Below are 10,122 nucleotides of genomic sequence, written 5' to 3'. Positions count from 1 at the left end.
ACACACACACACACACACACACACACACACACACACACACACACACACACACAGGGTAGAGGGTACGACTTCAGATAAGGGGTTGGGGAACTCTGGCTGACAGGGGTTATAGGAAGAAGCAGGTGAGGGATGGAGTCACTCCTGGGTCCAGGGAGCCTCCTGGCAGCCCCCTCCCCCTGATTTTCACCCCACTATACCTCCCCCCCGCCACCTGCAGGCCTTACCTTCCCCTGTCTTAGAGGTGTTGATGTCTGAGTCGTCCCGAGTACCACTCTGAGCCTCCAGGTAGGTGGCAGGGACCCAGCCCTGCTCCTCAGAGGTGCTTACAAACCACCAGCCTGTGGAGGGGACAAGACAGAGCAGACCATGAGGGGCCAGCTGGAGGGCAGGCAGGGTTGGGGCAGAAGGAACACACAGCAGCAGAGGTCAGAGTGCCAAGGGACAGCTGGTCCCCAGGTGCAGCAGCTCCCCAAGGAAGAGGAGACTCCAATATGCTCCCTGGGAGAAGGGCTGGGAAAATCGAGGTGCCACTACACACCATGGGTTGAAAAAAAATGGAACAGAAATCAAGCTACGTCCGGAGTGTGGAGTTCTACCCTGCCATGAAGGCCAGGGCGCCCTGGCCAAATGCGGAGACCACTGTGGGCTTTCAAGCTCTGGGGACTATTGGCTTGGCTTGAAGTGCGGCTGCTTCCCAGGGCACCCACACCCCAGGGCCTCAAGGGTCCACACTGGCAGGCCAGCGGCTCCCTTTCCCCATGGCCACGCTGCTGGCGGCCACCTTACAAGTGGGTTGACATTTCACCCACAGCAAGGGGCCACTTGAGTGCCCCTTGACCCTTGGGGGCGGATGAGAAAAGCTCATCAACACTGGCGGAGTAAATCACGCTGAAGCCCCCAAAAAACGATGGTGCGTTGGCTGGGGGTGGGGTGGTGGGGACGGTGGGAGAAGGCTGGTCTGGGGGAGTAGGTGGTGCCATTTCTTTGGAACACAGCTGGGGCAGGGAGATAGCAGGAGACCTCCTTGTTCAGATGAGGTGGTGGTGTGTGTGTGTGTTGCCCTTGAGCTGGGAAGGTGAGGAGGGGCTGAGCATGGGCAGAAGAGGCTCAGGTCCCTCCACTCAACCAAGGATGGGTGGGGTGGGGTGGAGTGGGGGTGAGGGGTGGCCGGCCCTTCAATGGTTCTTGGAAAGCCCCACCCAGCGGTAGATGCTCGACCAGAGAGTGCTTGATGGTTCCCAGGGGCTCTGTGGGAATGCTCCAGGGCAGGGCAGGGTGGGCTTTGCTATCTGAAAAGTGGCTCAGATGCAGTGGAAGGGAGATGGGTGGGCGACACAGATCTTGGGCCCCCACTGATAACCTTCAGTCCCTTCTTGGAAGGAACGCTTTAGGGAATCCTGTTATCTCCCCCAATCCATTCTTTGTCCTCCACAGGGATTTGACCTGTTCTTGCTGTGTTCACCAAAGACCTCTCATCTCCAATCCTGGGTGGACGCTCTGCCACCCCCCATCCCCACCGGCCTCCGTGGCCCAGGTGCTCAGGACAGACCTGGCCTCCTAGCACAAAGCCCACAGGAGCCACAGAGAGGAAGGTTAGTATGCCCACCACCCATTCACATGGTGGAGGGAGCTGCAAGAGGCACCTCTCTTGACCCAGGGAGTCCCCGAGCTCTGTGACTACCGAGAAGGAAGCAGGCTTACTCTCCACGGAGTGTCCCAGAGGTCCCTCCGTCTATCTTTGCCAGAGACGGCCGGCCCCACTTAGGGGGAGGAGAGAGGAGTGGCCAGTGGGCAGGGGGTCCTTCGGTTTCCTAAGGACGGAGCTACAGAAGGGTTTGGTGGCTGGTGAGTTGCTCCCAGGTGGCTCCGGAAGGCAGTGCAGAGAGATTTTGCAAGAATGGACCCCAATGCTGTGACCAGGGCAGCGTGAGAGGCCCCTGCCTGAGAAGGAGGCCATGAAAGCAGGAGGGAAGCCCAGAGATGAGCGGAGAGAGTCAGTGCTGATGAACATCTCATTTGAGCTCCTGGCTCCAGCCGGTCCCAGACCAAAGCTCCACTCCTCACTCAGACTTCCTAATTCCATCAGTCAATGCACTTCCTGTTCTGTTGAACTGAGCTGGAGCTGGGTTTTCATCACTTGAGCTCAGAGCGCCCGCACGCAGGCCACCCTGAACCAGCGATCACCAAAGATGGTGGCCCCCATCACAATCCAGGACTGCGGTCCCAAAGCCAAGTCACCAGGACCACTGCCAGTAAAACAGCAGCTGAGGACCGGTCCCCCTGCGCCATTCTGGGTCACATGGCCGCTCGCCAATTCCTGCTGAGTCCCACACAGACAGTGCCCTCAAAGTCACATGACTCCTCGGGGTCAAGTACCAATGCCAAAGGCAGATGACCACGTTGGTTCTCACTCTCATCCAGACTCTCCCCAAACCGAGCTCCTGTGGGCCAAAGAGGCGCCCTGAAGGCCCATCTGAGAGGGAGAGCCCTACTTCCTAGGAGAAGGTTTCCCCAGGAAGGGCCTGAGCCGGAGCCAGGGGTTTTATTTTTATCGGGGTGGGTCCTTGGGACATGCCTCAAGGGCTATGCCAGCAGTCGTGGTGAGGATGCGCCAAGATCCCGCCCAGCCCTGCCTCTTTTTCCCCTTGAAGGTGTGCTCCCTGCCAACTCTCGCTCCAGAACACGCAGCTTTCTCCCCATCTGCTTCCAAGAGGAGAACATGCCCGCCCTTCCCGTGTGCGCCCAAGGTTTCCAGGAAAGCAGGGGACATGCGGTCTCCTGGGTGGCTTCTGAACCTTGCCCTTCAGGGTCTGCATTGCACCACCCACCCTGAGGAAGTGAAGGAGCCAGGCCACCTCGGTGGGCACCAAGAAGGCTGTGGAAGGGCTTGCCTGGGGGGGTTTCCCCGCCTGTCGGTGTCCTCCTCTGCTATGAAGAAGCAGGCCCACCACAGACGGACCTCCACTCGGCATGGACCTTTCCCTAAAGCTCCAGATCCATTCCCTGCTCCACGGCGTCTCTCCTCGCCCTGGGCTCATACATGGGGACTGGGAGCCCTTCCAAGAGCATGCTGCTCCCTCCTTCCTCCTCGGACCAAGAAATCTGGGATAGGAAGGCGGATCAGGACTTGCTGGCAATGCCAATGGGCAGGGCAGGAGGGGCCTCTCTGGGACCTCGGTCTCCCTGGCATACAGGGAAGAGGGGTGGGTAGGGGCTGGCAGAGGGGCTCACCTCGCACCTTAATATGGGGGCATGTATGCAGGGTGCAGGGGGGCACCTCACACCACTCAGGGCCCTGGCAGTGCTCAGGGCCAGCTCTGAGTCCTTTTGACCTTAGCAGCTCTACACCCACCACCCGCTGTTTCAGGAGAGCCTGGGCCACGTCACTGGCCTCCACCCAGCATTCTCCTGTATCACCCACTGCCCAAGACTTGGGGCTGAGACCCTTTTGCGGTCCCTGCTCACCTTGCCTAAGAACAGCAGCTAGGGAGCAGCATGGGGTTGTGTGACTTGAAATCCCTCCCTGCCCCGCTGTCAGGCAGCAGCGGGGAAGGAGGGTGCAGAGATGAGTGGGGCTGTAGGCACCTCTGCCAGGCAAAGAGGCAAAGGCCCACACCCCACCCAGGTGGGTACCGGTAGACATGGGCAGAGGCGGGCTGGCTGGCTGCCCCGGCTCACGCAGACCTCCCAGGGACACTGGCACGCGTCGGCTGGCCGGGCCTCTCTGGGACTAGCCCTGGGCCTGCTCCCACTCATGGCTGCTGACAGGCCTCTCCCACATGCCCACGGCTCAAACGGCAATTACGGCAACTGGGGTGCCAACCAAAGTCCCTGCTGCTTCAGAGAGGCACACTGAACCTGAGCCCTTGGGTGTGGCCCAGCTGGCGGAGCCTGGCACAGCCGGAGAGGGTGGTGGTAGTGGTGTGTGTGTGTGTGTGTGTGTGTGTGTGTGTGTTTCCAATCTCACCTCCAATGCGGGCAGAGGTCTGTTCATGCAGTCATGCAGTCTGGTGGTGGTGTGCTGGGGCCCAGTGTGGACAAAGGCGAGGGGGTTCTGAGTACCCGGGAGGAGACGTATGCTCACATTCTCTTCATGGTGTGGGTGGCGAGTCGAGGCACAGGGAAAAGCAGCAGCCTTCCTGCTAGCTCTGGCTACTCTCCTAATCTTACCTGAACCGCTGTCCGTCCGCCTCACAAGTCAGCTCACACTGAGCCTGCCCGTGTGAGTTTATTCCCCGGGCAGCCGGCGGGAAGGTGAGGAAACGGACATGTCGCACAGTCTGAATCTCGTCCCGACCACCTCTCGACTCTGTGGCCTCAGGGAAGTGACTCAGCCTTTCTGAGCCTCAGCTTCCTTGTCGGTACAATGGCAGAGTGTCATCTACCTTGCAGATCGCTGTGAGGAGCAGCGGAGACACAGAACAGTGCAGGGGGGTCCGGTCCCACCCAACAGGCGCGCTGGGACATACTTATGAAGGATGCAGAGGGCAGTTAGGGGTCAGCCTGGGTGACCTCCTTTCCCAGCCCAGCAAGGATGGATTCACACTCCCAGCTGCCTCCACCGGCCCTCCTCTCCCATCCTCCCAACCTCCTCTACTGAGGAGAGGGCAGTCAGAGAGGGGGACTTAGCCTTGGGGTCCTCTGAGGTACAATTCTGGGCCTTGCCCCACCTGGAGCGAAGAGGGAGGGAAAAGAAGGATGCAAGGAAATGGCCCAAAGGCCTGATCGCCTACAGGAACCTCAGCTTCCACGACCCTGAGACCTGGAAGCACTAGATGGTGCCCAGCTTCAGCAGGGGCGGGGTGGGGGTGTGATGTGTGACAGTTCTGAAAGGGACCAAAACGCAAAAATCCTTAAAAAAACCCAAAAAACCCCCAAAAAATCACAACCAGATTTTCTGGGGTAGAACCTCTGAGGTTACAGTCCCCAGGCACCCTTCAAACCTAGGACTAAATTCACCAGGGATGGTTCAACTTTTGGCCAGATGGATGGCAGCCTGCAGGGTGAACCAGGTGCCACCAGGAAGGTGTGGGCACACACGCCTTGGCACAGTGCAAGCACACATGAGAGCAAAAGGGCAGTGCTTGCTCAGGGAGTGAGCTCGGGAAGCAGGAGGGGCGGGAGAGGGGGCGGGGGACGTACTGAGGTGGGCGGGGACTGTAGCCCTGCACAGGGGCAATCAATGTCACAAACTGTATCACGGATCATCCAATGGAAACCAGTTTAGTCTGTTCACTTCCAACCAAATCACTCCCCGCCCCAAAAGTTTGAAACAATAAATAGAGGACTTAGCCTGGGCCTCATGCAGTAGCCACAGCTGTGTCCAGATGGGGTGGATGTGACCCGCCGTCAGCTTGTTTTCCAGGCAGAAAGGGGTAGGCTGAGAACCTGGTGGCAGGATATGGTGAGAATCCCCCTCACCCTCGAGGTCTGTGGGCTGGCAGACCCCCTCAGTATGGCCCCCAGCCTGGTCTGACAGCCGGGTCTGGGGTCTGCTCGTCCTGGCCACCAGACAGCCTCCCCACCAAGTGCGTGGACCTCAGATGTCTCCTCCTTCTCCTGGGAGGAGGACAGGAGAGGGGCCCTCATGCCCATCCCTCACTGTTGAGGGGCCTTGAAGCCTGGTCTTTGGGCCAAACCCCAGATCACAGAAGCTGTCTACAAAGGGCCCAAGCCCCAGCCCCTGAAAGCTGCCTCATCTTCCCTGTGAGGGCCACATCACCAGAGGCAGGATGGACAGAGGGGGACTGGGGGAGGGGCGGGGACTAAAGCAGGCCAAGGAGGACGGCAGGAAGTGATGGGCACTCCCAGGCCACTGCTGTCCCCCAGGGTATCCAGATTACAATGGCCTCCTTAACGAGGGAGGATAATGAGTTCACCAGGGCCAGAGTGGGGCCAGCTGCTCACAATTAGGATGTTAATAAAGCTCTGAGGTCACAGCTCAGCCTAGGACACACCAGCTTGTGGGGTGGGCGGGGCGGGACGGGACGCAGACCCAGCAGCTCCCCTCCCTCCCTGTAAATCCTCCATCCTTTCAGAGGCCTTCCTGATTTGCCCATCCTCCCAGCTGGGCGGCACCAAGTGCCCCAGCAGCTGATCCACTGACAATCTCGATAGAGCTAGGTTCAAATCTCGCCTCTACCACACTCTAGTTGGGGGGCTCACCACCCCCTTTCTCACTGGCATATGAGGAGAACACTGGGGTCTGCAAAGAACATTCCACGTTGAGAACTCAGCTCCCCTCCACCCATCTCTGGGCAGCCAGCCAGCACGTCCTTGGGTGAGGGGTGAGCGCAGCCCCTGTATGCTGGTTGACCCACTGATTCGGGTGGCCGCCTGCGCTTCAGGCTCCTGGGTGTACACCCACAGCACTGAGATAGACTGAGATAGACTCCAGGCTATTTCCAGGTCCTTTTAAGTCACATCCATGAGATGGCATGATGTGTTATGTGTTGGGCTGCCAACCGCAAGGTCAGCAGTTCGAACCCACTAGTTGCTCAGTGGGAGAGAGATGAGGCTTTCCCCTCCTGTAATGATTTGTAGCCTTGGAAGGCCACTTTACCTTGCCCTGTAGTGTCCCTGTGAGTCAGGCACCCACTCCATGGCAGAGAAGTGACGTCTCAGACATTGAGTATGTTCTGGTCATGCTAAGTGCCCTCAGACCCTCAATCACCACAAAGACCTGCTGCCCCCAAAGGTCTCCATTCTTAATTTGCACCAGACTTACAGTTTTGTCCTCTCTGGAGGGTGGCACCTTTAGGGTGACACCTCAGAGCAGGTCTTGGGAAAAGGGTGGGTTGAGAATATGTGGGCAGCGAATGGACCACAGCTTACGTGGTCACACCTTGCCCTTGACCCAGCCTGACCCAAACCTTCGAGGCTTCTTCCTGGTTAAAGCCCCTAAGAAGCTGGAAATGCAGGCTGCTCACGGTGTGCTGTGCCTTTAAGAACAGTGAAAGGCGGCCACCCTTAGCCAAGCCACCCCCTGATCAGGAGGCTCAGTAAACTACCGCTTCTGCCAACACACTCTCCACCTCCCAGTGCCCTGGCCTCCTGGGAGCTGGGAAGAGCCCCACCTCCGGCCTCATCCACTGGACCGGCCTCACTTCTGGGTCCACCCTGCTTAGTGGCCCAAGCCTTCTCTTGCCCCCATGGGACTCAACAGGACCCATGTTCCCCTAGGGTCTTACTTAGAACGCTCCCTGGGCGCCTGAAGTCTGGATTCCAAGACCCTGAGCACAGGCTGCTACGTCACCCTGAGTCCAAGACAGCAAGGTCGGGGCTGCCAATCCCCGCCACGACCTCGCTGACGCCAGAGGTGCTTGGTTGAGTGCCCACGGGTCTGGGCAGGCGGAAGCATGCTGAGTGTGGGCTTGGCCACAGGAGAGGGGCCCTGGAGAAGACTGACAAACGGGCACATGCAGGCCACGAGGGGCAGTGGTGAAGTGACGGGTGGAGGAGTCGAGGCTTGAAGCAAGGGCTCTGGAGCCAGGTGTAAAGCCCAGCTCAGCTTCCTCACCTGTGAAAGGGACTGTGCTGCTGTAGCTACAGCTCCCTGAGTGATGAACCGTGCTCGGAGGACAACCTGGGAACCTGCATAAGCAAAGCGAACTCGCTGCCACTGGGCGGATGCCGACCCACAGCGACCCTGTGGTCTACAAGGCAGAACTGCCCCTGCGAGTTTCTGAGACCACAGCGGTTCATTGGACGGGAAACTCCCCCCGCCACCCCCAAATCCAAACTCACTGTCATTGCCAGAGTTGGTGCCGGCTCATAGCGCCCCTATAGGACAGGGTGGAGGTGTCTCGGTGGGCTTCTGAAATGGGCTGTTTACCGGAGTGGAAAGCACCGTCTTTCCATTGTGGAGCGGCTGGTGGTTTCCACAGGGCACCTTGGTGGTGGTTTCCACAGGGCAGCCTAACTTGTAAGCACCGCACCCCATCTCCCTGTGCAGCTATGAAACACGCTGATCCGTGCACCGTGCTCAGAGCAGCACCTGGGCTCCTCGTGTGCGCTGCAAGCCAGCAGCTGCCGTCAGAGTGTGAAGGGCAAACAAAGGGGAACTTGAGAGGGAGCCAAGCCGCTGTGCCTGGTGCTGGGAGAGGCAGGGTGGCAGGCAAGCCCAGGTGAACTGAGTCTCAGGCAAAGAAAGATGCCCTTTCTGGTGCTGCTGTCCTCTGGCCTTGACCTCCGAAGGCCTCTCGTGGAAGCGTGTGGGTCTGGTTCTGCAGCAGGTATAGGTGGTTGGGGGCAGCCTGGACTTAGTGTTTGTAGACGCCCAGAGAGGAACCTGAGGAGCCAGAAAGGCTTCCTCGAATTGGCCTGAACCTCAGGTGTGCTCCAGAGAGGAACAGTGTGAGTGAAGGCAGGGCAGGTGCTCAATCCATGGATGCTGGGGCGGCTTCCTTCACGGGCGTTCCCCAGGGAGGGCAAGAGGGGTCCTGTCCTCAGCCACTCCCCCCACACCGCCTTATAAAGCAGAGAAGGGCCACAGGGCCCCCTGGGGGCAGCAGGGCACTGGGAAAGGAGATGGGAGGAGGGCACAGGGAGAGGGCAGCTGCACTGTGGGCTTGGGGGGTGGGCGATGTCCCTCACTGGATGCGCATGAACTGTTGAACAGACAACCTGCTTGCTCTGTACGCTTTCACCTAACTCACTTTTTAAAAGTAAAAAACGCAAGTAAGAAGATGCCAGCCAAGTTAGAGTCTAACAATATGCTGTCAATGAGGCAAGCAGGGGGAAGTCCCTGGAGAGATGTTCGGAGCTGATGGAAGCAAGTGTGGTCGGTGTGGTAGAGGAGGGAGGGGCGTGGACCTCTCGTGTCCAGTGCACTCGGCCTCCAAGCCGTTCCACGTGTGCCAGAGGAGAACTGAGCTCCGCTGGGTTTCCACAGCTGGTTTCTAGGAAGTAGATCCCCAGGGGCTATCCATTGGGCTGATAACCGCAAGGTCAGCAGTTCAAAACCACCAGCTGCTCCGAGAAGGGAAAGATGAGGCTTTCTACTCCCGCCCAGAAGGGCAGTCTGGGAAATCCACCGTCCTAGAGGACCGCCGTGAGTCAGACTGACTCGATGGCAGTTTGTCAATAGCCCCCCACAACCCCACTGTGGCTGGCTCCCAAGTGCCTTTGGTTAACTGTTTACACCACTCGGGTTCAGGTCAGGAAGTTACACTCCCAGAAGCAGAGCCCCCAGGGAAAGCAAATGATGCTAGAGGGAACAGAAAGGGTGTTGTCCCTTTAATCTTGGACAGGGAAGAGTAAGAAAGAGATAAGCCTCTGGGGGGGGGCGGGGAGTGAGTTGACAGGCAGGCAGGGGGTCTGCTGGAGCTCCTGCCAGGCCTCTAACAGCCCTGAGGACACGGAGGTGGGGCAACATGAAGGTACCAACTTCCAAGGAAGAGAGAAGTGAATTCCAAATGAGCAAGGTCAGCACTACTCGTGGGAAGCTCGGGATGGCTGCTCCAGGAAAGGCTGGAGCCTCCGGAAGAGGGTTTGAGCACTTCCTGAAGCAACGCTGATTAGTGCTCGGTGTCCAGGACCAGGGCCAGACCACCGGGGATGCCGGCAGCCTGGATGGTTGAGGCCACACCAGAGCAGAGTCCTCCTGGGTCTCTCAGGAACCAACCTCCCCTCCTGGGGATCTGGGAACTGTGGTTGCAGACTTAAGGACACGAGGGACCTCAGCCAGAGCACGTGGTGGCTCCCTGGACCCCCTGGAAGCGGGTTTCCTGGGGACCCGGTCCTGCTGGATGTTGTCATCAATCCCAGGAGGAAGAAAGGATGCTGTGTTGGTGGTACTGTGTCCTTCTGCAAAGATGTGCCAGGACCGGGAGCCAAACACGGATCCCCACAGATGGTGACAACAGGCCAAATCTGACAAGATGGGAAGTATTAATGGACAGACGAAAGGACATGGCGTACACGACAACTGTGTACTTTACCCGCCCCCTTGGGGGAGAGAGCAGGGGGTGCTGTTAATAATTAAGCCAGAGGAAGAGGTGCATGTGCACGGGCAGTATCTCAGGTATTCAGGTTGGCCATGGAGGTGAGAACAGCCCAGACGTGTTGGCCACCTATGATACAACCATCGGCTTCTCAGCGTCTGGCCCGAAGAAGAAAAGC

The 10,122-nt window shown here is 58.7% G+C and overlaps 1 protein-coding gene across 3 annotated transcripts in view; it reads right to left on the bottom strand.

Moving 5' to 3' along the window:
• The window catches only part of SH3PXD2A (SH3 and PX domains 2A), a 184,288-nt gene that overhangs the window by 19,102 nt on the left and 155,064 nt on the right, over nt 1-10,122 (bottom strand). For all 3 annotated transcript variants that reach the window (XM_030885935.2, XM_004700943.2, XM_030885936.2), the window contains one exon: nt 225-338. In XM_030885935.2, coding sequence (XP_030741795.1) covers nt 225-338 — 114 coding nt within the window. The remainder of the gene's footprint in view (nt 1-224; nt 339-10,122) is intronic.

Source organism: Echinops telfairi, unplaced genomic scaffold (assembly GCF_000313985.2).
Source record: "Echinops telfairi isolate 266 unplaced genomic scaffold, ASM31398v2 ScPeMD7_70;HRSCAF=299, whole genome shotgun sequence".
NCBI lineage: Eukaryota > Metazoa > Chordata > Mammalia > Afrosoricida > Tenrecidae > Echinops > Echinops telfairi.
The sequence above is the reverse complement of the archived record's forward strand: the minus strand, read 5'-3'. Positions and strand labels throughout refer to the sequence as shown.